Source organism: Vidua macroura, chromosome 5 (assembly GCF_024509145.1).
Source record: "Vidua macroura isolate BioBank_ID:100142 chromosome 5, ASM2450914v1, whole genome shotgun sequence".
Taxonomy (NCBI): Eukaryota; Metazoa; Chordata; class Aves; order Passeriformes; family Viduidae; genus Vidua; species Vidua macroura.
Window position 1 is genome coordinate 6733149 of NC_071575.1, and position 27886 is coordinate 6761034.

Genomic DNA, 27886 nt, shown 5'->3' on the forward strand with positions numbered 1-27886 from the left:
CTGTAATTTGATTTCTGAGTGACTTTTTCAGACTTTCATTGCAGGTTGGATTTGAAATGTCATGGCTAGACCTGTTTGTTATATATTCTTTCTGGAAACACGTGGCAATTGTGGCTTAAAGAAGCGGCAAAAGACAAGAACACTTCAGTCTGAAAAGAGAGCATTATATCCCACAAATCATGTTTCTTGCTTACTTTCTCAGCTAATTAAAAGCAGGCTTGTCTTCTGATAGGAATATTTGGACAAGCATTCATGGTAAAAATGCATTACTTTTCGAGTTTGCATTGCAAATGCTTTTGTTAGGTTGGCAGGAGAGGAGATCCTGTGAGCTGAGGGAACCAGAGCTCCCTGCCCTCCTTGTGGCATCCTTCATGTGATATTTTATGGGTGCATCTTAGTCTTTGATCCTGCTTCAACTGATTCATGCTCTGAGTGTTTTGGCCACTTGCTAGTATTTCCAGTTGTCACAAGCTGAAGATGTGAAATTCCTGCAATTTTGTTAATTTTCAAAGCATGAAGCATTCTGTAGATGGCCAATAAGGTTTTGTTTAAAATATTTTAATTTGCTTCATGCAAACCTCTTACATGCTTTCTTTAATATGAAGAGCACTAAAAGCAGATTTTCCCCCCCTTTCTGATAGCCTGGGAGATGGTAATAGGTATGGGCTGCCCCATAGGGACACTAGAGAAATGGAGTGAAACATAAATGTCAAAAATGCTTCCACCCTGCCCTGGAGACTGAACACAGGCAGCCTCAGGGGTCACCTGAAAGGAGTTTTGCTACTGTGAAGCTGGAGTGTTAATGGTTTAGAGACATACAGGCTAGAACATCTAAAGTTAGTCAGAATGCTTCATAAAAATGTGGCTTCTCTTGTTATGGGAATGCTGTCTTTGGTGCAGGTTTGGTTATAATGAGAGTTTTGGTCTTTGATTGTGTCTGTTTCATATGACAAAATATCGTATGTGTCATTTGTCAAATGTTATACAATATGTCATACATAAAGACTTAGTCTCCAAGCCTGATCTAAACTAAAATTCAAATCTGAAGGTATTTAGGGTTTGGGGGTAGGGTTGCTTAAAACATTTGCAGATTTAGAATGCCTTTATACTTGCTATGGTACCAGAATGTGTTGTGTCATTCTGGCCTCACTGTTTGGCTGGCAGGTTTCAGGTTTAAATTATATTACAGTGGTCTTTTGTAAGATGCTTAGTTGGTGCATTTAATTAGAAGCAAATATATATACCTGACTCCAGACAGAGATAAGAAAGATACTATGTCCTACTTTTGAGTGCAAAATACCAAGAAATAGAAGATTTCATTTTGTGTAGAATTGGAACACTAGAGTGATAAGCAAGGGAACTATAGAAAAAAAAAAAGCTTATAATGCATCTTTTTTCAGAAGCTAAGGTGAAAGGATGGTAATGACTATAGTTTCTTTGTACTCAGAAGACACCTTCATGCTTCTTGCTTTAATATACTCTTCTGTTACTCTTATTTTCCAAATATTTGCTGTTAAAATGTATTTTTGTTGTCTGTTAAACCACTTCAGTTAGACTTATTTCCAGAAGTCATGCCTGTGGTGCGGGGGTGTTTTCTCAGTAAATGTATGGATGATTACCATCTTCCCTGCAAGAAGAAAAATGGGAGGCTGATGTTCATAGTGGGCTTTATTCAGAAGGAGTAGCAGGGCTGTGTGTCAGTCCCTTATGCTTCCAGTTCAGGAAAGGGATGGTGATCCCCACTGTTCAGAAGGACCTTGCCTAGGTGGGAACACACTTCCACTTAGGCAGTTAAGAAGAAAGGAGATGGGAAGAAGCACTCCTGTAAGTGGTACTTGTGTGGTGGCCCTGCTTTGTGTTGGTGCAGATGACCTCTGTAGTCCTCTCCATCTTAAACTTTTCTGTGATTCTGAATAAAACAAAAATAAGACTTGAGCTACTTAATTCCAGTTCTGAGGCTCTTAGGTACAGATAATTAGTTTGTACATCACAAGAACCTGGAAAAACTGTCTTCAGTAATGTTTGTGCTGCATTTTTGTGATGGCTAATGAGCATGTCTTTGTATATATACATAAAATATATGAGTATACACTTTAATTTTGTTTGTGAACCTGGAGAGAGGCAGTGACCCAGTTTGCTCAGAAATTATATCATTACCATGGCAGAAAATCACTAGAACGCTGTTTAATGGCACTGCTTATAGTAAAAACAATAGCTTAATAATTACCATAATAATGGAAGTAACTTTAAGGATTTCTTTAGAGTGAAAAACTACTTTACAGTATTGTTTTGATGGTTCAAAAGAGGAACTGGAAGAGATGGATGGATGGATGGATGGATGGATGAATGGATGGATGGATGGATGGATGGAGATGGATGGATAGCTAATTGACCAGTTTGTCTCAGTGTGAAATCTGCTGAGGCTGGAATTGGTGGACATGGTATATCAGCAGGTAGCAGTCAGACTTGCACAAAATCATCTGCTGTTCATGTGGTGGCAGAGAGCCCTACAGGCATGGACTGTTCAAGAGATAAAAAGTACCAACAGATCTCTGTAAGGATTTCAGTTAGCATCTCTTGGGCTTCTCAGCATCAGTAGGCAGACTGAAAATAGCATTCCTGTGTGGTTCCTTCATATCATTCCCCAAAGCAGGGGCAGTATATTTGTTTCCCAGAAATAAATAAGTACAAAGTTCTCATCAACAGTACCCAAACTTCTTTTCACAGAAGCTGTGTTCTGGCAAAACTGTCACATGAACTGTGTTTGAGCATTCATTTTCTCCCTGTGCTCTGTTAGGCAAGCAGTGGTTAAAGGCTCCCTTCCACATCCCTTTGCTTTGACACTGTTTGGGGACACGTTGTACTGGACTGACTGGAACACACATTCGATCTTGGCCTGCAGCAAGTACTCCGGGGATGACCTGCGTGAAATACATTCCAACATCTTCTCTCCCATGGATATCCATGCCTTCAGCCAGAAGAGGCAGCCAAATGGTAAGCTGTCTTGCTGTCCTTTTTTAATTGCAATCTGGAACTGATTTGCAAAAGTCTTAATTAGACTTTCTGTATGGTGCTGGCTGGCTTCACCCATGTCATGATGCAATTTTTCCAGTGCAAAAGACCCAAAGGGAAACCAGATATTCTCTACATTTTTTACAGGGATTTTTAAGTGCAAGAAAACCCCCCATCTCTTGCTTTTTTTCTGCCTGACACATTTATGCTCTTGTTGTATTTTTCTGTTTCCTGTACCATAGCTTCAGGCAACACAGTATTTTTATTTTTCTACGTGGTAGTTCCTGAGTGAAAAGTACTGTTAATTTGGCAGATGATGTTAAGCACGACTAGCCCTGTGTAGTAACCACTGTCTTAACCATTTTGTTTTTATATATACATTCAGCACCAGTATGCTAAAGAGTTTGTAAAAATGAGAAGAGCAGAGCTGAAACAAATTTCTTTTTTAGAGCTAAGTGCTACTTTCCCAAGAAGGGAAACATTAAACATCCATGCATTTTGATACCATAAGTACCCCACTAGTCAACACTTGGAAGTAATTTTTACTTGTTCTGTATTTATAATTTCCTCCTTTAATCTGTGTTGCTACCACTGATTCTACCACTCAAATGCCATTTGTGTCTTAACACATGATATGAGGTCATTGTTATCAGAAGCATTAATCTGTGTGATTTATGTTTAACAGCTACAAACCCATGTGGAACTAATAATGGTGGCTGCTCCCATTTGTGTTTGATGTCTCCTACCAAGCCCTCTTATCAGTGTGCATGTCCCACTGGTGTGAAACTTCTTGAGAATGGAAAGACCTGCAAAGATGGTAGGCTTTGTTTTTAAAAAAATCCTTTAGATTAAGCACAAAGTAGCTTTTGAAGGGAAAGGGGTTCTTCCAGCTGCACTATATGAATAATGCATGTTAGGGGCGGCGAATTCTGAAATGATGTATGCTTTTGCAGTACAGATAAGTGATTGGAAAATGCCCTCTGTGTTTTAAAAAGGAAGAATTCTCATGACCAAAGGGCAGGTTACCTCCAGTTACAAATTTTAAGTTGCAGTTCTATCTCTGTCACTGACGCTGTTGAGCAGGACGGGAACAGAGAACTCCAGATCAGAAGGTTAAGAAAATGAACTCTTTCCTTTATTTCAAATGTACCGCTCTACATATAGAGCACATCGAGAAGACTAATTCCACTGGTCTTAGAGTAAAAACATCCCACACCATTGGTGTGCAGTGAATGACACACAGTAGCAGGACATATCTATAAACAATGTGAATAACAAGATAGATTAGAGAATTATTTACATTCTTTCCCAACTGTTTCCCAGGCTCTTGCCTGGTTAGAAAACCTTTCTCTCTCTCTCTGACTGAGCTGAGAATACCCACATGTCACTAACTCCCTGCAAATTTTGGGAGGCTCTGTTGTTGCTTTTTCTTAGAGAAAAAGATACCTACATCCACTGTTGTCTCCAAAATATTTCTGACATTGATCATTAAGTATTTGGCTAATTAGATTGTACAACAACTCCTTTTTAATTTTTTTTTTAAGTCTGATATCCATTTATTATACACACTTACACCTGACATCTCTCTCTGAAAATAATGACATGTCTTTAGAGGTGCTGAAAGCTCTAAAACTCAAGACATGATCAAGATTTAGAGCTGTAAGCGCTGACCCAAAACTGCTTTTAGTTTCTTATTGTGGGCTACATGATTTTAAATTGTTATATTTTGTAAGTGTAGGTCTTGTGATGTGTTGTGGTTGCTGTAGTACACAGGCTCAAAATTAACACTGGGAGATAATTAGCTAGATCATAAATAACCATCTTTCATGCAGATCATCTCCCTAGGACAGAAGTAAATAGAGGAAGAAATGATACAGCAGAGCTTAGCGTAAATAAGCCAAATAAAATGGATACAGAAATATTTTTTTAATTGGAGTTTCATATTTTAAAAATTATTTCAGGTTTGTCAGCTATGCTCAGAGTTTTCTTTAATTTCATGCTATTTCATGCTCTCTGCTGATTATTTTTGTGTGTCTCTGTGAACCTTGTTGAAATAAATTGCTGCTTTTATGTGAAAAACAGCTCCCAATTTAGCCTGGCAGGATTGTTTATAAGAATTTCCCAATACACAAACAAGATGTTTTTCTTCTATTTCCCTTGGTGTAAGGAGAAGCTTTAATAATACTGCTCTGGGTTGGTTGTATGTAGTCAGAATGTGACACAAATCCATGTGCTTTTTCAAAAATACTTGCTATGCACAGATAAATTCCAGTGTATCAAAGTAAATTACCAAGGGTAAGTAGAAGAACAGTATTAAAAATCCACCCCAGAAGCTTATTAAAAGGAGTTTTCATGCAGAGATATTCAGAATCATCAGTTCACTTTTTTAGCTATTTCTTATGTCTCAGAATTTGTAACTGTTGCTCTTTTCTCCCACTTCTGAACATGAGAAGCCAAATTTTATGTTCCCAGTCAGCCATAATGTGTATTTGATTTACAGAATATAAGCCCCCACTGTACTAGAAATATTGTTAACCAAGTTGCTACAGTATTTTGTCCAGTTGTATGCAAAAAAACTTTATACAGGAACATTTCTTTTATGCTTGTCAATATCATGTTGCATTTTAAACCACCATTCTGCTGCTTTATCTTTTGGGAACATTCTGCCTCTATCTTTTCAGGAAAAAAAGGGTGGGAAGAGGGGAGAAAATTGAGACTGTTTATTTAACTTGGTCTTAGAAAGGAGACAGCACATAACCCAGATGAAACAACCTACTCAAATTATTCATCAGGTCCATTGGTTTTGTGCAGCTTTGATCCTGTGCAGGGCTAATTTCTTACATACTCATAAAAGAAGTTCAGCATTTAGAACTGAGCATGCCCCAAAATAGTGATTTTTTTTTTTTTTTTCACTCCTCTCTCTCTGAAGGGAGGTGCAGATCCCTAAGCAGACTTAGAGCTTTTGTGAGTGACCTAGAACTTTCCAGAGCTCTTCAAGGCAGAGATCCCCTGGAACTTCTTCCTGTAGGTGCAAAGGTTTCAATTATTGATTTGGGGGAGGGAGGAGAGTGTGGCACTTGAACAGAGCCAGAGTAGCCATAGACCAGAGTTCAAGATGTGAATCTGGACTTGTCTCTGTGGGGACTTCCTTTCTTAGGCTCCTCCAGGACCCCTGGGAAGTAAATTTGTTTTTTCATTTTCAAGTGTGCAGAGGTGAGGGATTGATTCTTGTTTCTTGGGCTGTTTTTTTCCCCTTGTACTTGCCTGTTCTCTGTATTTGCTGTGAAAGTAGAGTGGAACCCTGAGAACTGAACATTTTTACGTCAGATAGTTTCAGTATACATCTGTAATGCTGCAGTGCTGATTAAATCTCCATTTGCAATTAGAATGTGTACATGACCATAGGAGAGACTGGTGACTGATAAGTGAAGAAAGGTGAAAAATTAGGCTGATTTTCTCCTCTTTAAGATGGTTTTGTCTTCTAGCAGTATACTAAAATCAGATTGGTTCCTAAACAGAATTGTTTCATGGAAATGAGCCTTTTTGAAGAGATTTGTTTCATTCTGCACTGGACTGTGCTGGAAAGATTTTGATGGGTGAATTTGAGTGTGTGTTTGTGGTGTTTGCAGTGCTTTGGCATTGACAGATGATGCTGGCAGCCAAAGGTGAGGCTGGCTGACCCTCCCTGAGCAGTTTCCATGACAACCTAGCATTTTTGAATAATCTTGGTTTATAGAAAATCTTTTCCTCCCTTGCCTTTCTCCCAGTGCTAGTTTCTCCATTTTTGTAGGGTTTTTAAAATCTTACCTTTGAGAAGTTTTAATAGTTCTGGTAAGATCTATGAATACAATAGCACACACACATTCCAATTTTGAAAGATTTCTCCACAGTGATTCAGGAAGGGGTGATACCTTAGAATAAAACTAACTATTTTTCTAATACCTGGTAATACAAATCAAAACAGTGGAGTATACTGAGATGTGGGCTTGTAGCGAGGTTTTAGCTCCCCCATTGCCTAGGTGAAAGTTTGTAAATCCCTGTTCCTCAAGCAAAAGAGAAGCAAAGTTATTTCATGGCCAGATAATCCTCTATCCAGGCAGGACTCTGGTCTTCTGCCAGACAGCTTTTACCACCTTGTGTTTTATTCTTGGTAATTTATTGTTCTTCTGCACAACATACTGGAATTTCTTTTGCAGTATTGTGTGTGCTGCTGTTCTGAGTTTGGCAGTGCTACATTCAAATGATCTTTTGACAGTTGTAAGACAAACCTGAATTTTCCTATATAAATGAGTTTGTCATTGGAGTTAGATTCTTACCAGTGCTTGAAGATCTCTCTGTCCATGTGCTCGGCTTCTGTCTTTGCCTGTAAGGAGTTTGACTTGTGTCCCGCAATTGCTTCTGCCAATAGTGAAAAAAGTGGTTTAAACCACTTTTTAAACCACAGTTGTGGTTTAAACTGCGAAAACCAGCGGTGACTGCAGCTGAGCAAGGAGGTCTGAGTTGCCTCACAAAGAAAAAGCAGTGCTTCACACTTTGATTTCAGCCTTGTTTTGGCCATTCTGTTCTCTTCCAGGAAAACAGTCTTTGCCCATGGATACTCACATCCTATTTTTCTAGTAGGCCTGGAGGCAGGAAGCAGAATTTTGCACTTCCTTTTGCAATTTAAGGCTGTCCACTGCCTAATTTGCTTTGTCAGGAATAGCCAGGATCCCGATTTGATAGCATAGATCGGGATGTTAGTTTCACACCTTCATTCTTTAATTTCTTTTAAAGGAAAGAAGAAATATATAATTAATTGCAGATATATGTTCTTTTGCCTTTGTAGTTTTAAGGTTGAGCTTACATGAAAAACTTGTTTGTGTTGTTGTATCAGGGACTCTTTCACAATAGTGACTTCAAAACTGGGGAAAAACATTTAATAATTAAATGTTTTGGTCAAATGTGAAGTAATTATATTTGGGATGTATTAATCATGTTTTCTCAGATACAGGGAATGCATTATACATGTCTTAGGTTTAACACTTGTTTTGTATGCATTCCTGAGCATGTGTCTGTGTAGCTCAGCAACCACTGATGGCTTTAAAGTTCAATAACTTACAAATGAGTGAGGCCTGTATATCACTGAGAATATGTAATTAATTATAAAGGTTAGAAGGGCATTGGACTTAAAGCTGTGCCGTTGCGTGTATCTTTATGCTTGCTCTGATTCCCCCTTTCTCCCCCTTCCCTTAACTTCAGCTAACACACAGATTTAAATTATTTAGAATTTTAATAGTGAATTTTTGAGGCAAGTATTAGTTCCAGTACTAATGTAATGCACCGTCCGTGAGCTTGTAATCCCAGCTTTCAAAGTGCTTAATAAAAGTAGGCTGAAGCTCTCAAAACTAAGAGTGGCTATAGCATAATAAGCAAGGGCTTATTATGTCCATATTTAGACAAGTAAGGGACTTGGCTTTCAAAAAATTGCTAACTATCTTGAATATCCTGTGACTTGAGGCACTGCTAAAAAGAATCTTGAGCTTAGTCCACAAGTTGAATGGTTTAGAAACTCAGGTCTGCATATGTGTGTGAGATCAGAGTTCTGGCTGCAGCCTCCATGTGCCCTTTGATAGCATCTAAGCCAGCTGAGGTTGTAGGAGTTTTATATGTTTGTGACTTGTTCCAGTTCCCCTAATAAGTGCTGATAATTTTTTTTTAAAGCCAAAAATAAAGTTATGCTTGCGTGCAGCCTGCATTGTCTTTTTCTTTCTTTTTTTGAAATACGATTCTGTATTCATAATATTCTCTCCCTCATGCTTGTCATTAGAGGTTTGATTTTTCTTAGGCAAGGCAAGAGGTCTGGAGATCCTGCTGTCATCTTAGCTTTTACTTCATAACTGGTCTTTGGAGTAGAAGTGAACAAAATTGATTGGTTTTGTCATGTCCTGACTCCTTTGAGTACCTTGAGCATCTTCTGAGTGGTGATCAGTGCCTAGCCAGGTAAACTTTGCACAGCTGGTGTTTGCCACACTTTTGAGACCACCTGGGGTTCTTTTCCCTGGCTGTTATCAAGGCAGTAATGGGATCAGTCTATAAATATGCCCAGCTCTTGCTATTGTCAGGACAAGCCTGGAGGGATTCAGAGCGATCTTTCCCTCAACCTGCCTGGAAGTGTGGTGCTTCTCTGCTGCTCCGTTTCTTTTTCCTGAACGGAATGACTGCTGAGCTAACTAAGCAGCTGAGGTGTTGGTTTGCAAATGTTTGGGTAATAGCTCTGAAGTAAGCTTTAAACTTTTTATTGCCTGGTTGGAGGGCTCAGGGCGGGTGTTTGATGGAGGGATTGGAATGCTGGCAAAGCTGCCAAATAAGGACCATGAAATTCTTAGCTTGGGGTTCCAGAGTCCAGCACGGGTTAGCTGAAAGCCAGTCATTTCCCAGTGCTGAATTAAAGCTTAAACACAGTGGGTTGTTTGACTAAACAACAGTGTTGCAGGCTGAAAGCAGGATACTGAAGCTGTTGAAATGGGTCGTCTTTGGGAAAAATGGGAAGGTCAGTTGGTCAATTTTAAGGGTGAGTTCGAGCAAGGGTATGGTTATGCTGAACTGAGTCTTTCTGGAAACCTGGAATTGGTTCTTTGAAATGACTGTCAATTTCAGCCAGAACACACAAATTATTTTTAAATTATGCCTTACACTTTTTCTGTATATGGTAGACAGTATATATATTTTGAACTCTGAGGTTAGGGCATTTGCTCAACCTTAGGTTTACTTGATAACGCAAAAAAAGATATCATTGTTTGGGGTTTTTAATATGTTTGTCATTATTATGTTTAAAAGTCAGGTTGGATAAATGACTGAAGTTGCTAAGAAAATGTAGTAGGGGTTTCTTTCTTCCTTGAACCTAAATTGTAGGAATTAGTTATGTACTAAGACTTTCTGTTAACATAATGCCCATCTGCTTGAATCTTGATGCTGAATTTTTTGTTAAACATAGTAGCAGCAAATACAGATGTACATAGAGACTGCAGTGTCAAGATTAATTGCTTCTGTAATAATAATAAAAAAACCCCACTCTAACAGGCCTTTTTTCCATTGGCTGTGTCTCATGCTTTACGGTATTTTGAAGGATACATAGGCATGTAATTACAGGTTCCTCAATCCTGATTAATTAATGCATAATAGTTACTCACTAGAAGAACTCTGGAGTAGTGTTTACATGTATTTCTGAACACAAGGTGTTTTAGGGCAGAGGATCCCAAAGCTGATCTTAGTCCATTCTGGACTACCAGTCAGAAACACTTGTAATAATATCCTCAGCTTCAGTTGTTGAAAGGTGCTATTTCCTGCAGCACTGTGAAAGTGTCTTAGAGGTTTTTAACACCTAAAACTTCCTGTAAATGAAGCAGTGGCTGCTTTGGCATCTTTCCAAGGTTTAGCATGCAGTGAGTTTCAGCTAGCACCAGCATCAATTACTGTCTTTTTTTTTTAAAAACAAATTTGGCATCAGACAGCAACGTTCTTCTTTCATCACCAACTTACTTCAGTTTTGGCTTTTTCAGTCTTTTAGCTCTTATTTATACCTCTTACACATCAAAATCAAGACATGGACAAAATGTGGCTTGGTGATTGCTCATTTTCACTGCATGTTCATGCATTTGTTTTCCTTCTCCACCCTCCCCCTCATCCTCCATCAGTCCCTGCCAAAGCCTGTCCTCTCACTCTTTGAGGAGAGCCATTGCACCACACTTTCCCTGCAATTATACATGCATTTTTCACCTTAGCTCAGGCTTCCCTCAGGCCTGAGCTGCTCTTATCTCCCTAAGACTCCAAACTGATAAGCCACTTTAATTGGAATGGGGTGTGGTGGTTTTTATCTTTCATTACCTTGAAAACTGGGGACATAGAATAGAAAATTAAATGAAAATTAATTAGATTAGACAATAAGTGCAACCGTCATTGATAGTACCATTAAACATGCTGTGTTGCCTATGTGAAAACATCTTCTGCAGTGCAAGCTGATCTTAGTTATTTATTGTGATTCTGACTTTTGACCCAAAAGCCAGCAAGGCTTTTGTGTGCTTTGGCTCAAAACACTGTTATTTATCTTCATGTCTTCAATAAGCTTGTCCTTAACAAATGTGGGAGAAGGTGACAGCCCTCCTGCTCTGCATGGTGATTGCACAATGGTCTGCTCCCAAATCTGACTTCTCCAATAAGTGTTTCTCAAAAGAGAAACTCGTGGTGTTTTATGTTACATTTTTTCCATTCATCAGGCATTGTTGAAACATACAGCTTGTTTGTCATGGTTGTCCTCTCACCAACAGCAGCAAACATTCAGTAAATAACTAATTTCTCATCTAAGAGGTTGCAGGCTGTTCTGAATGAATGCTCCAATTTATTAATTAAAGAAAATTTATTAAATGATCCAAATATAAATTTAGAGAACAGCAATGAAAAGCCACAATCCAATCAGAAAGGATCAGTGCTGAGCCCAGGTATCAGCACTGGGTGAGACACAGGTCCGACCGCTACAGCAGAGGGTCCCCCGTGTTTCACACCAACTGTCCTGCCCGAGCGATTTTTATACGACTTTTCCTGCCCGAGGCAGAGTCCCTTTTCTTCCTTTCAGGACTGCATATATTCATGTAGAGTTCTTTCTCTGTGACCAGCTGAACAAAACATATGAGAGTGATGGACATCCATGATCGAGGAATTCAGTATTGAGATGTATCTCCCCGATGGCTCAGCTATCTCAATCCTGAGATATTTTAGTTCCTCGAATCACCTTAAGGAACGATCCATCTCCGGCTGGCCACATTCATTCGTTTGTAAATGAGGTTCTCCCTCCTCTTGTCCAGGTGGTTTCCACACTGTGATGCAATCCCCGACACTGACTTGTGTGTTTAAAATCTTTTTATAAGGGTATTTCTTACTAATACATATCTATAAAATATATGACAGTTTTCTCTGCACAAATTATCACATACACATATAACACAGGCCATCTGTTGATTTGCATAAAATAGCAGCATAGTTGCTGCATATCTATTTCAGTAAATTTGGATGGAACGATATGGAGAGAGAATATGTGCAACATGATACATCCTGGGAAAGGAAAGGACCGCTGAATTTTCTCTATAAACATATCTGACTTGTTCTGAAGAAGAACATTGTGAGCAACTTCACATTTGAAGCCTTGGAGTGGAATTCTCTGCTAGTACCCAGCAGTTTGGTTAGGTCCTGTGAAATCAAGGTAGCTAGACCATGTTGCTGGGAAAGAACAGACTCAGGTTCTCTGTTTCCAGACCTCTTGCACAGTGTTTCCAAGATGTTTGTGTTTGTCCTGTTCCTGCAGGTGCCACTGCACTGCTGCTCCTGGCCCGTCGGACGGACCTGAGGCGCATTTCCTTGGACACCCCCGATTTCACGGACATCGTGCTGCCGCTGGAGGACATCCGCCACGCCATCGCCATCGACTTTGATCCTCTGGAAGGATACATCTACTGGACGGATGATGAAGTGAGGGCCATCCGACGCTCCTTCCTTGACGGCTCAGGCAGCCAGTTCGTGGTCACCGCTCAGATCGCGCACCCCGATGGCATCGCTGTGGACTGGGTGGCCCGCAACCTGTACTGGACGGACACCGGTACGGACCGCATCGAAGTCACCAGGCTTAATGGGACCATGAGGAAAATCTTGATATCAGAAGACCTGGAAGAACCCAGAGCTATTGTGCTGGATCCCATGGTTGGGTGAGGAGCTGTTTGTGAGCATTTTTAAAAATATTGGTCATGCAAAGAAGATACCTCTGTCTGCTTCTGTGCAGATAATGGGATGCAGTGATAAACTTCTGAGCTTTCCAAATGGAAATACTGGGATTCTCTGAAAGTTAAGGCTCTGAGGCACAAGCACTGCTGCTCTACTTTGACCACCTGGGTAGTCACCTTATGTGTCTCTATTTTATTATTTTTAAAAATATTTTTGTGGACTGCTTGAATCAGCTTGTTTATTCTCGCTAATAGCACTGGTTATATTGCCTTGCTGAGCAGACTATTTCAGGAATTTTGTGTGTTTACATGCCAATTCTTTCTGAATAGTTTGGGCATTGTTACCTAGGTAAGGAAGTATTTTTGGTTTAGGGATGTAACTTTCTGTGTGCTGTATGGTTTTGGGGAAGAGTAGTCCAGAAGAAGCTATAAGAATATTGGAGGTTTGTATTAATAAGATTTTGTTTCCTTTGTAGGTACATGTACTGGACTGATTGGGGAGAAATCCCAAAGATTGAGAGGGCAGCATTGGATGGCTCAGACAGAATTGTGCTGGTGAACACCTCACTTGGCTGGCCAAATGGGTTGGCACTGGATTATGCAGAAAGCAAAATATACTGGGGAGATGCCAAAACAGACAAAATAGAGGTTTGTAACTGTACCTGAATTTTTTATTCCATGAAGTTATAGAATGTAGTTTCGCTTTTCTAGGTGTTTGTATTTTGATACAGCCAGAAAGGGTGATAGGATGGTGGTTGAGTTGTGCTTTAAGAAATAACTCTGTTCTTCTCAGCCTTTGGGCAAGTTACTTGCTATTCTTCCCTCATTTTTTTTTGTGTAAAATAGAAATTATATCCATGTAGTAGAGCTGTCTTTGTAAGAATGTGTGATAAGGACTTGTTAAATAAGTCAATTCTTAAGTCATCAGGGGAAAAAGCTTTTTACTAGGATTAATGTATGTAGTTAAAAAAAAACCTTTCACTCTTTGCACTACTCAATTTAGACCCTAGTAAAACATATTTTAAAGAAATAAATCTTATTTCACATATAATTATTTATACTTTGCATCTCCCTTGTTTAATTAGAGTTTCAGCAAAAGTATAGATTTCCCTTTTTTTCTGACATGTCCAGTTGAAACTTTTAATTTAAAAAGAGACACTTTTGCTTCTCTCCCACATTGAAAGTCTTGCATTTATTTTGTTGTGTAAGTTACAAAACAAATTTGACATTTATTATCTGTCAGTCTTTGAGAAAATGGTATTGTTTAGCATTTGATCAGTTTGCTGTCAAAAGCTTTTGTTGGAAATGGAAGCCTTGACTGCTACCTGGTACACAGGTCTGCCTGTGCTATATCCTGGTAGATTTGCCTTCCTTTGAGGAATTACAGCTTTCCTTGTTGATTCCTAACTGTTGCAAATAACTTTTAGCACTTATCATATCAGGCACAATTGTATCTTTTCTAGACTTACAAAGTTGTTTTTACTCATTTATAACTACAAATAAGTCAAGGTGAAGTCATAGTCATGTGCTGAAAGGTCACATAACTGTTAGTTCTCCTTTAGAGCCAAAGTAACTCCAGTCCTGCAAGGTGAGTTGCTTTGAAGCAGTCCTTGAGAGAGCCTCAGGGAGCAGAGTTTTCTTTGTCCTGAAAACAAGATTTATAGTCTGTAATTCACCTAATATTACACCAGCTCTGAGAAAAGAGGAGAAAATAGTCTTAGTGATGTGTAGAGATTTATTTATTGAGCACTTCAGCCCTGATACTGTCTCAGCCTTGGATGTGTTTTGCAAAAGGAAAGTTAGGCATTCTTCACCCTCATGTTTGCCAGAACACTGAAATTCTGTATTCATTAATAATGATTATATTCAGTGCTGGATCAGTTTGTGGCAGAAATTTTCATCTAGATCAGGCATGAACTCACTGCTGCAATTCTGTCAAACTGGCTAGAACACATCATAGAATGTTTATGTCAACATTACAGTGTCTGTGGTAGGACAGAAGATATCTGATTTGGCACAAAGGTTTTTTGGGACAGTTTCCATTTCATTGTTCTTAAATCAGTGTAAGCCAGCAAAATGAGTTTGTTCCAGGTTGTCATGTACCATCTATGCGGGGCATCAGAAAAGATTTATCACTCTAAGATTTCAGAATTACTAGTTATTTTTTTCCTATGAGTCTCCAAGTGTTAGAGTTATATTACTGCTGCAGCTTTTTATAAAAAGTTAACATTTGTTAACTCTTACCAACTTGCAGTAAATCTTGAAACAGTCGGGCTAAAACCTTTAAAGCAACAGAGAAGTTCTCCCACAGTTTTTCTTTGGTGCTTTTGGATTTTAGTTTTGTTTGAGGATGTGCGTTTGTATTTTTTGATTCCTGAAGGTGTTCATTTAGGCATATGCAACACAGATCTGTAAAATTTTGTGTAAGGTGATCAACACTTCCCACACAGTCGCCTTTTTTGACAGAAGATGTTGGTCCTTGTAACTAATTTTAGATGGTGGGTGCAGAACAAACAAAAGTAGATGTTGTACGTTGTGGAAATGGTTGTACATGTTACTAGGAAGACTGAGTAGGTTTGTGGAAGGGAATTCCCCTGCAATTTAGTGGCAAATAAAATTGCCTCTGAACTACAAATCACTGAACTGTAAATTGCTGTAGAAGGAAGGAGTCTTCTTGAAAAGTTTCTGTATGTGTTTCCTTTCTTATGCAGTTGTGTAAGTGTTGATTATTCTCTGAGAAAGGATACTGGGATGGGTAAAGCTTTGGATGGAACCCATACAGCCTCTCTTCTCCTGTGTTGAGGCCATTCTGTCATGTTCTCCCTTAGATGCAATGTTGCTGCCTGCTAACTGCACTTCAGAGGGGCAGAAAGGGGTTGAAAATCAGTGACCCTGGTAGTGATCAGCACACATGTTCAGTGTGGCTTCTGCAGTTAGTAAAGCATGGAAGGGCTCTATAGGATGAAGTGGAGGTGTCCATCCAAGAGAAAGGTTCAGTCTAAAGGGGATTTTTTTTATCTACACCTGTCATGATTAAGAAATGGTGCTCCCCAATTTAGTGCTCCCACCAAGACTCTCCAAATCACACACCTCTCGCTTCTCCAACAGGATGGAGAGGAGAATTGGAGGCGCAAAAAGCAAAGATCAGTGGTTGAGATAAGAATAATTTACTGAAAACAGCGATGAGATAAGAAAACTAACAGTAACAGCACAATAGTAATGAGAGAAAGATATTATTCATTCAGAATACCCCTGACAATAGAAAAAACTGGATGACTCCCTCTCCTCCTGCCATGTTTCCTCAATTTGAAGGAACCCCTTCTCCCTGGAAAAGAGTCCCTTTCCCCCACCCCCAGCAATGACTTGAAGGGGTACAGAATAACCTCCAGGTCCTGGCCATGCTCCCTCCTGACTACTGCAAAAATTAATCCTGTCCTGGCCAGAACCAGGACATGTCCTACCCCTTATTTTATACCATGTCCTTTTATATGCCCAGGTCCTACTCCTTCCAACTATATACATGTATATATACACACAGACAAACACACACACGAAGTACAGCTCTCATTTCTGTAGTCAATGGCCATCCCCTCAAGATGTTTGTTGAGTTAATTTAGTCCATGGCTGTGGCTTCTCTCTGTCCCAAGTGTCTTCCAGGGCAGGAGGACTGTTGTGATGTTGGCTGGCTGCAAATTACATCAGGAGCTCATGACTGGTGTGTCTGGAGCAGTCCCTCCTCATTGTCCATGGAGTTATGGCATGCAATGGCAGTGCCATTCAGCAACCAATATTATACAGCTCAACATCACACACTGTTCTCATGCATCCCCTGAGGTACCCGTATTGTTTCCCCATCCCGCTACATCACCCACCGAGTACACCCCAGTCTTGAGCAAAAACAATCCCATGGATGGGTTTGCTTTTGCTTGAGGCAGAACTGATCCAAACTCTCTTCCCTAACACATTCCTCATAGGCACTTTATCCCCTTCTACAGTACATGGAGATTTTGATTGGGCAGGGCCAGCTCGACTGGTAGAGTCTCTGGTGTTAACTAATCAGGTGGCCTCTGCTAAATGTAAATTCCTATCTTAATCTATGATAGTTAAAATACTACTAACATTTCACGTTTGCTCACACTGCTTACTCTCCAATGGCAACCAGGAATCTTGAGATTTGCTGCACTTTCCATGCCCTCACCATCCATTTTTTTTATATCTGTGTAATAGAAGATGCTTTGGCCTTCAGTAAATGTTTTAAACTTATATTTGAAGAAAGGACGCTGGTGTAGGTGCAACAAAGAAAGGTATTTGTGACAGGTTCCAAAGATGAAATTTGGAATTGGACATGAAGGCAATAAAAGAATAAAATACCTGGTCCCTGCTTTGCTTCATGTGTTTGTGTATAGTTGAAAAGCAGGAGAATGCATTTGTGTACTTGCCTTTATTGCCTTTAAGTAGTTTTTGCATACATGATTTTACATACTTTGTGCTTTTCTCATTTTTCTCTCCTTTGCATGTGGGATTCCTCAGAACCATTATTTAATTGCAGGGGTACCAAACTGAATGTCATTCTTGCAAGCCATGTTTCTGGTTTGTTTGTGCTACGTAGGAGCTTTTATTATTTATTTTTTACCCACTGATTCATGCTATGCTGTTCTGGAACCCCCAGACGATAATAAAGCATCAGCAGGGGTTAATGGAGACTGGTAGGGGGTACAGCAGGGAGCTTTTGTTCCCATTTTATCTGGCAGCCTGCAGCAGGCAGAAGCAGGCTGTGGCTCAACAGCTTCGTCATTTATCTCGGTCAGGTTTCACTGCTGATAAACTTCTATTGAAATGGATGGCTGCTATTGTGCTTACCAGTGGGGAAGATTTCTCATTGACTTGCTACAGGTTTAAAGCATTTTCCTGCCGTGCTATGAGGTTAAAAATGTATGATCTGCTCTGTTGAATTGGTCTTGTGTTTTCCTGCTCTAGTGAATATTTGTGTTCTTGGCACGTACACTACCTGTTTTAAGGCATAGGTTGGATATTTAAATGGTCAGCAAAGCTGGTATTGATAAAGCAATTATAAACGGCTGCATGCATGTGTGGCTGTGTGTGTTAAGGGGAAGTCATGATGATATGGCTGATTTCTCGTAGTTTCTCTATCTCTGCTTCATTTTTCTTTATTTATCCTCTCCTATTCTCCATTCTCAGAGCCGGAGATGACACCCACTAACACCTACTAGTGGTGAGTGTGAAGAAAGGATGTACCTCCTGCTCAGATCCAAGCATTATCTGGTGATTTTTGAGTGCAGCTCCAACTTGAACTGTTTCTGCATTCCCAAATCTATTAGCCATGCCTAGCATTACTGTCTCTAATCCTCATGATTAATATGGAAAGTATTACATCCTGCTGTTTTTCAGCTTAAGTACACACCAGTGTTCAGAACTCAGCTTGCTGGACAACAGAAAAGCAGATGCTGCTAAGACTTTATAGAGCACAGAAATCTTGAACAGAGAGGACATTTTTGTCTTTGACCTAGGAGCTAATAGTCTGGCATCTAGAGAACGCTCTAATTCATATTCTAATCCTGAAATTGCAGGGCTATATTTTCCTCCGATGACAACTCCCTCAATTTTACTGCCACCCTAATAAGGAAATTTTGTTTTCTAAGTACATACCAATTATTTTCTGACTGAGAATTTTTGTCTCATACCATTAGTCTTTGTACTGTGAAATGCTGATGACTTGCAAGCCTGGTTACTGATCCTACCCCATCCAGCCTACTTGAAGCACAGGTTTGAAAACTGAGAAGCAGAATCCATTATATTTCTAGCTCTTGAACACAGCTGCTTTTGTGTACTTGCATTAAACTTTTGGACGTATGAGAAGTAAGGTAGTTGAAACAAATACCTGAAGTTGCTTTGCTGTTTACTTTTGCTTTGGATAGTTGTGGAACTTGGGAATTTAATTCAACAAAAGAACAAGTATATACTGTAAAGAGTAGGTACAGATCCCTGTACTCCATCCCAGTTTCAGAAATTTAAAGCTTACTTTGTTGGGGTATTTCCAGCTATTTCTTAACACATGCTAAGCCTGTATTAAGAAAAAAAAATATAGGTTTTTAAAATTAGTAGTAGAGTAAGGATTTATTAAAAAAAAACAAAACAACAAACCAGTATTAGTTTATACTTGGTGTAATTTTAATTTGAGAGATTTCTTTTGAACTTCTGAATGAACTTAAGGAAGAATTAAATTTTGTGATGCTGACCAAGATAGTTAAAGATTATTAAAAAGCAAACAAACGACGGCCATAGACAACATATTAGTAAGGTCTCCTGGCTGTCGCAGAGCTGGATACAAGGATTTGAATGGTCATGGACTCCAATGCTGAGTTAGGACCTCCTGACACTGTAAGCTTGTTACTATGTGTAAAAAAAAAATCCTTTTTTTTACTTTGATTTTTGAACATGGGGATACAGAATTGTCACTTAGAGATGTACCTTTTCACAGAATCATAAGGTTGGAAGGGACCTCTAAAGATCATGTAGTCAACTCCAGGTGTTTTATTGCAAAAATAAAATAGAAGAAGCATTTAAAACATCCATGCTAGTTTCAAATTTGGAACATTAAAAGTTAACTTTTTATTACTTTTGATAAGTTGAGATTACCTAAACAAAACCCAGATATGAAAAGTATGATTATTGAGACCTTACATTACAAGCCACTTGTGATGAGGAGTTCTCCAAGAAGTCCTGAGGGATCTGCTATCCACAGACTGTCATGCTTCGTGGGACAGGGAGAGGTTCCTACCAAAGAGACTACTGAAGGAAGCTTTTTGGGGAGATGGAGCCAGAACTCCTGCCAAAAAGTAACTTGACTCTCTGATCTGAGTACCAAAGATGGTACTTTTCTAAGTGAAATTACTGCCCTAAAAATTATGTGGAGAAGATTTTGGCATTCAGTTTTCAAATGGTTCTGTCATAGATCTGCAATTCATCCTGAAATCTATAGTGGGTTTTGTCTCATGAGATGTAGATACATTCAGCTCATTTAAGTTCCTTTATGTTGCCTTTATAAAAATGTTGGAAATCTGCACTTCCACACTGTAAAAGTTAAGAATAGATTAGATGAGTCCTACTCTAAAAGGACTGGTTTTTTTTCTGTGATGTCTAAGGAGAGCCTGGAATCACTGTGTCAGAGGCAAATACCCATGCTCGAGACATATTTGAGCAGAAAGTTGTGCTGACCTGGCTCACATTGGGAATTCAGAGACATTTCTTACAACCTTTGCTAAAAGATGAGCAGTCCTGCTTTGCTGCTGATAGCTCTGAAAGCCTCATGGTCCCCATGGCCCAGCATGCAGCTGATTGGAGTATAACTGTTGGATCTACATTCATATGTTGTACATGCTTCCCAGATTTTTCACATTGGAGTTAGGAAATTGTATCTTGGTTTATGCAGGTGTCTCACCTAGAAAGCAACAAGCCTCTGCTAGCAGCCAGTATTGGTTACCTAAGGGAAAACACTGAAATCCCTCAAACCGACACAGCCAGTCATCAGCTCGGCTGAGTCTGACATACTTCAAATATTTTATGGCAAGGTGGGGAAAAATGTGAAGAGATACTGAGCTATTGTCTATGTTTCTGGTTCAGCTGAGTACTGTTTGTCAATCCACTGTTATCCCTCAATCTGCAAAATTCTGTCTTTCTTTCCCCTTTTCACAAGCTGAGTTGTGTTGCTGTACAAAACCTCGTACTGATCTTGGACCTGAGCTTTTTTGGAAGTATTCACCTGACCTCCAATCGCTCTCAATAATGATTTAGCTTTCTTCACACAGGCTTCTTACTTTGCTGTGAGATTTTGTAGTCTTAACCTGAACATCTTTTCTGGTACCATGCATCATCTTGTAGTGTGGCAAAGAGTCTGTGGTAAGCCAAGCTCTTGGACATGCAAGACCCTTGGAATCGAAGTGATTTAGTGAACAGGAGCAATTGAATCAACATGAAAGCTTACTGCCACCAGAAATGAAATGTGTCTCATAACTGGCTGAGTCTCTCACTGCACTATTCCCTGAACTACCTGGACTTGGTAGAACAGTAGAAAACTTTCCACATTTTTTCCCCTCAATAAAAAGCAATTATTGTCACTTATTAAAGAGTCTGGAAAACATCAGGTTAGGTAGAGAACAGGTGAAAAATAAGTTTCTGGTGCAAGGCACTGAAAGAAAGGACCTTGGGAAAGAAGAGCACAGAGGCTTTGCCCACATGCAAGAGCCATCAGAAGTTGCTATGCTGAACTTAATCTTGTAAAACTGTTCCCCCAAACCCACTGTGAGGTTTCAGGTTGGTCTTGGCTAGTCTGGTTTACATTCTGCAAAGTGTTGTGTGTAGCTGCTCACAGGTCTTAGTTGCTAAATAGTAAGTTGCAAAATGGAGTCATTAGTTTCCTTTGCTGCCCCCACAGCCTATGCCCAGGTAACAGAACGCTCCCTGACTGCTGCCACTCCACCCTTTGGATTACATACCAAAATTAATCTCTGTAGTAAAGTGTTTTTAGTCAGCTGTTTTACCACTGAATCTTTTCAGGGGAGCTCCTTTTTCCCCCCCCATGAAAATCTCTCTTCTCATCTTATTTATCATTTTGGCTCATTTTTTTGTCTTAGCCTTTTCTTTACAAATGCAGGAGTTGTTTTGTGTTGCATGTGATTGCCTAGGAGATGTTATCTGTGATTGCCACAATGGTTCTAAAATATTTTCCTTGCCTACTTGTAACTTTACCTGACTTTAACCATTGCATTAAAAACTGAATCACTTGTTTCTAAAATTAAATTCCACCACAGAGAAAACATTTCTGCTGTTGGCATTGGTCAGTGAGCTAAGAAAGTTGTCTTATTGTGAAAGAAATGAACTTACAGCAGTGTGTGTAGCTTGATAGAAAGGGTGTTTATGAAATTAATCTCTGTACTGTTTGTACATATTTATCTTCATGGCAGTCCTATTAGGAATATTATCCATGCTCAGAAAAAATATATTTTGAATTCTTCGGAAAAATTGTTAGAGCTCTAAAGGAAACTGAACAACTGTTAAATTAGGAATTGTTAATGGCTATTATAAAACAATTAACAGTAAGAAATCATGGACTTGGCTGGAGGCATTTGGTTTCTGAAGCAAATCCAAAGGGTTTCAGGGAACCTTTCTGCTGATTCCTCAGCTGATTCTTCACCACAATGAAGAGAGGACTTCCCATTTCATTCCTTAATGTTTTAGAATTGAGGAGAAATGCTGTTAATAGTAAGTAAATGACACTGACAAAATAATTTCTTCAAACTGAGTTGAAAGCTTCAGTTGCTCACTTATAGTTGATCAAGACTATTTTTAGAGGGAAATTTAGACAAGATATCTCTTTGTTTCACTCTTAGAGCAGCTGTTTTGCAGTAAATACATTTAATTATATGTGTTAATTATATGATATTGCTGCAGCCATAACAGTAAAATCATTCCAGTCTGTTTTATGCTACTTAGAGAAGTTGAAAATACATTGTTCTTAAACAGAGTCCGAAAAAATGCAAAAATAATGGTTAGAAGGCATTCCAGCTATCTTTTTGAGTTATTTTTAAGAGAGATGCTGCCCAAGGTTCTTTTCTTTTCTTTAACCAAATAAATCTAATTAAGCTTACTTTCCTTGTAAAGTAAGATTCATGTACATTTAGGTAGACAATGAACAGTCATATCCCTGATTAGCATTGCCATGAACTGAGTTGTCACTTGTTGTATCAAACAGCACATGCAGGTATTTACCTCTGCATAATCAGGGCTGAAGTAACTAAGCCTTGAGTGTGAGTATTCCTAAATTATTTCAGGTATAATGCAAGCCTTGCTCACCATGGTATATTGGAATATCTGGGGCATTTGTATTGAATTCAGTATTTCAGGGTGTTCTACAGTAATGCTTTCTTGCAAGCATCTTAAGTAGATCAGTGTTAATGATCAAACTCATGAGAAATTCCCCTTTTTACCTCGTTCTAAGTTGTATCTATTCCTGTGGTGCATTAGCATGACCCATGTTGAAATTGTGAAGGTGTAATGCTTTCTGATTATTTCTGCTGGTTTTAAACTATTGGGAGAAACCCAAGTTGTCACTGGAATGAATTAAGAATTTAAGATCTGCTCAGGAAGAGTTTAGCTTTTTTTTTTTTTTTTGGGGGGGGGGGGTGACAGTTCCATCATAGAAGCCTGTGCCAAATGTCAGGGCTTTTGTGCATACTGTAAGGTAAACTATACCTATATATCCAGAGTATATTTTAACATGTTCCAAGGAAACAACAGGCTAGTGTGCTCTGCACCTGTAGGACATGTGACATGCAAAGCATTGCCACAGGGTCAGAAGGCTTTCTAATTCCTTATCCTTCCAGAAGACAGATGAATGCTACAATTGCATCCTTCCTGTGACTCAGTGGGGGAAGATGCTTTCCAGCTGTGATGCCTGATACAAATTTTGTAGAGCTGGGGCAGTGATGGCAGTAGTACTTGAGCAGAGCAATTGAGGTCCTGCATATTAAGTGAAGTCTTCTGGCCTTTCTGAGAATGAGTAAGCTGGTGCTAGTAAAGATGCTGAAGTTCAGCTAAGGTATCTGTTGTTTGTCCAAAAACAGGCTGTTGATTTTAAAAATCAGTGCTTAGATTCAAGTATCGGAAATTAGAGGAACTTACGGATTTTACTGGAAGAGTTGTTTGTTTTAGGGGAGGTTGGATTTTTGTTTTACTCATGTGTGTCTGTGAAAGAAATAATGTTTTGGCAACATCTTGTAGTGTAGCTGGGGACTTAGAGTCCATCACAGAGGCCTATCCCATACTCATAAGTAATATATTTTTTGAACATAGTGTTACCATTTGTTGTTTATAAATTTTCATTGATTGTTGACTTCCTCTGCTCCTATCAGCCAGAGAAAGAGCTTAGCATGCATGATATTTAACCTGCTCCCTGATTATTTACCAGTATATCCAAAAGAGGACCTGGGAAGCTACAGGCCCATTAGTCTTATTCCAGTCCCTGGAAAGAGTTCTCCTAGAAACCTGCAAGCCAAAGGAAGCAGGTGGTTGGCACAAGCCAATGCAGCTTTACTGAGGGCAAATGATGCCAGTGTGCTGCTGTACAATGAAGACAAACAGGATCCTGGGCTGCATCCATGGGGACCATCCCACTCAGGCCATACACAGCTGTGTCTAGCTCTGGTCCCCAAATTCAACAGAGATGCAGAGAGAGTGGAGAGCACCTAAAGGAATGATGAGAGCCCAACCTGTGAGGAAAGACAGAAGGGGTTTGGTCTCTTCTCCATGGGGAAGAGAAGGCTCACATTTTTCCAGTACTCAGGAAAGGAGGAGGGAGGCTGTCCAGGTACATGGATGGTACCACACTGGAGAGGACAGGGGCAACTGGTACAAGGTGCCTTGAGGGAGGTTTCATTTTAATATAAGAAAGAAATACTTTACTAAGGCATGTAGTCGAGTCCCTCCCCTTACTAGTAGTTTTCAAGATGTAATTGGACAGGATGCTGGATAATCTTATCTAGGCTTCTTTCCCATCAAAAAATGGACCAGATGATCTTTCAGGGGTTCTCCCAACCTGGGCTGGTCTATGATTCTGTCGTTCTGTGTTGAACATTCAACCTTGCTTATGAGTTAAGATGAAAGATAATGGTCTGCACTCTGTCAGCTTCATCTCAGGGACAGATGCTTTCTGTGATGGGCTTCTCCTCAGTGCTGTGCACATGAACCAGTGCACATCTGCTCAGTCTCTGCTGCCCCTGGCCTCGGTGCACTGGACTTGAGAGGACTGCTAGTCTGCAGTTCTGCCAGGGTCCCAGCACAAGCTCTATGCAGAGCTGAACATGGCTTTCATAAATGAGAGAGATTTAATGATGAAACTCTAGACCTAAAGCAGTCAAGTGACAAGTTTAAACTACCATACATTCAAATCCCAGATTATCAAAAAGGTAAATTCACTGCATTAGCCTATTTATCCCAGTGATTACTGGTACTTAGAAGCGAATTGAATGTGAGGTATCTAATAACAAGAAAGACCCTTAGAATATGTCATTGTGTATTCCAGTCTGTAAATTTAAATGAAAAGTAGTGCTTCAGAGTTGTTATTTTATTGTTCCTGCTGATCACTAAGTACAACATTTTAAAATGTGACTACATTTTCAGTAGTAATTCAATTACTTTGAATAAGCTGTATGTTCATGAGGCTGCTGGTTTGCATTCATTATTATTTTAGGATAAACAAAGCCCTTATTCTCCAAGCAGGATATCTGGCATTTTGTCTGAGGCCATTTAATTTTTGCACTTTTAAATATTTTTTTTTCATGGAACTACTTGCTCTTTCAGTAAAGGTGGTGTTTGTGGTTACACCACATCTGTTTCCTGTTGTAGCCTATATTCTCAGTGTGATTTGTAGTATTCAGAATGGCCTCAGAATGTGAAACTCACACCACATTGTGGTTAAAAGCAGCATAAACCTCTGGAGATACTGCCTCGTAGCAGCTGAAGGTGGGTTTATTGTGTGTGGGATTCTGTGGGGCTTCGCTGTGAGGAGCTGATCCATGTGGAGAATCCAGAAAGGATTATAGCCTGGGACTTGGTTGTTGTCTGAGTTTGAGTATGTGAAAAGATGAGGCTGAAATCCCTTGAAAGTAGTTATTAAGTGATTGTCCCTTTTTGCTTTATTCTTCTTGTACGTATCACCCCTGCATCCCTTGCCACTTCCCTTCTGCCTTACACCAGACTGTTTGATTTCTATTGAAATCACCTAACATGCAGCCAAAGTTAGTGCAGACAACATGGTGCCATGGAAATATATATATATGTGGTGGTAGTGGGCAAATGTTTATATTAGGCAACATAGTCCAGATGTGCTCAGGTAAAATTGCAGTGGGAGCAGCGTGGCAGGTATATGTAAATACTTTCAGAAAGGGGCATGTTTTGTCTAGGAGGTGTAAAGCTATCTTTCAAAATAGCCTTTATGTGTCAAACCAAAAATTAATTAAAAGCAGACACTTAAGGATTAAGTCCCTTATCTTTGCCTGACTCTTTTCAGTATAGGGGGAAGCTTATTTGAACAGCTCTTAAAGTTTGCCGAAGAAAATTCATCTCATACCACACACCTTCCAACTAATTTTTTTGCCAGTAGTTAAATTCTCTTAAATAGAGAATTTTCTTTCTTTTATAAATACAAGGCAAGAAAAATGTAATTTTAAAAAATGCTACTTTGTGATGGTGATGTTTTATTGCTTATTACTGTGTGGTTTTATTTGGTTCATTTTTCAACATCCTTCCATTCTGTGTATCTTCTTGGTCTGCTCAGCAAGCACTAATTGCCATGTATTAATTAGTTGCAAACAAATGACTTATCTCTGTAGTTTAAGGGGGAGGGAGGAAACAAGTCACCACAGACAAGTCATCTATTTTTGAGATACACATGCATTAGTGCATTTATAGAAGCATGCTGTATATTCTGCTGGACTGAAGGGTTTTGGTAAGCTAATTCCATTAAGTAATTATGACCTTTCTTCAGAAGTAAATACAGAGCTTATTCCTACAATCCAGCAAATATGCAGCATCCCTTTAGGGAAATGTGCACAAAAAGATTCAGTTCCTATTTTAATATACTGAGAGTAAGTGCCAAAATGTTGGGAAGTTGGACAAGGTATAGTTTTAAGGAGAAATTGAATTATTGTGAAAGTTATAGCATTTCTTCCACTTTTTAAAGGGAATTTATAAATATTTTATTATACTGTGTCCTGGGAAAGGTGTGTGTTTCAGTTCCATTTCTCTGTTCCTTTCTTCTCATATATGCCTGGGTAGGAGTTGCTCCAAAGTAGCATTTCTTGTGATCTGGGAAGATATTCTGGCCACCAGCTATCATCAGTCTAGTCTGAGGTTCTAAACCAGTTGATCCTGAAGGTTGTCATTGCATAAGTCTTTGGGTTGGAGCCATGGGAAGGATAGGAAGCCATATAGATTTGTTTGTGGTTATCTCAATTCCATGAGAGAGATTTGAAAACAGTGGTTTAATAAACTACCCCTTTCCCAGTCATTGACTTAGAACATGCTTGGGTGGTGGGAAGGATTCTTTAATGTTTCAGGTATTAGTATGCTACCTTGGATTTTATGAATCATATTGTTTCTGAAAGTTTTTATTTAAGGTTGGTTGGAGGTTTTTTCCTGGTTTTGGAAGAGTGGTATATATACTGTAAACTTAAGCTGTGGCCTTGAAACAAGTAGAAATACTTCAGAAGGATTTTTTTTTCTGAAAAATTGCAGCACTGAACCATTTTAAGCTTGTCTTAAAACATGGGACTCTATTCCTGTCAGTATGGTACATTTTATAATAATATTTGGCATTCATAAGGCACTCGATCACTTGAACATGCATACATATGTTTAATTAATCCTTTCAGTGCATCACTAAGGAAGTTAGGTATTACTCCTTTTTAGCAGTAGAGAAAAATGACACAGTAAATTCAAGTGTCTTGATCAAAGGCATGTAATTATTTACAGACTACAGCTGTTCCTTGTAGTAAAAAAAAATTACTGTACTTAATTTTGAAGAATGTAAAACTGATTCTTTATTCAGACAGGGGAATATAAATATACTCTGTAGATCTTCTTCACTGTTTGCCTCCCAGTATTTGTGTGGGGTCTCCTCTTAATGCTCTCTGTAATATGGGCAAAGCTCACTTGGGAGGGACTGTGGACTAGAAGATGCTGAGCCAGAACTCTTTGGCCATTATAAATTGTCTTCATTTGTGTAAAACACGGTGATTCCTCTTTAAAATTAAACCAAAACTCATGTCAGAAATGAGAGAGTCATAACAGGAGTAACTATTATACCATAATAATAGTTCCTAAAGCAAAGGTAACAAGTATTGTGTCATAATTCCACATTACGATCTGGTTACGAGACTAAACTTGTAAATAAATCTTTTAGAGTAAGTACCTGTTAATAAAGAGTCTCTTCTTTTTTATTAGGGCACCGTGTAACATTGATAGCATTATAATGCCTAGGAGATTATTTTTTAATTTGAAGTCTGAGCATAGAGCAGCTAGTTTGTTAATCTGCCAAATAGTGGCAGGTTTAT

General features: G+C 39.1%; 1 protein-coding gene across 2 annotated transcripts in view; it reads left to right on the forward strand.

Moving 5' to 3' along the window:
* Positions 1-27886, forward strand: part of LRP6 (LDL receptor related protein 6) — a 116344-nt gene that overhangs the window by 57084 nt on the left and 31374 nt on the right. For both annotated transcript variants that reach the window (XM_053977922.1, XM_053977923.1), the window contains 4 exons: positions 2798-2994; positions 3698-3829; positions 12347-12743; positions 13235-13406. In XM_053977922.1, the coding sequence (XP_053833897.1) occupies positions 2798-2994; positions 3698-3829; positions 12347-12743; positions 13235-13406 (898 nt within the window). The remainder of the gene's footprint in view (positions 1-2797; positions 2995-3697; positions 3830-12346; positions 12744-13234; positions 13407-27886) is intronic.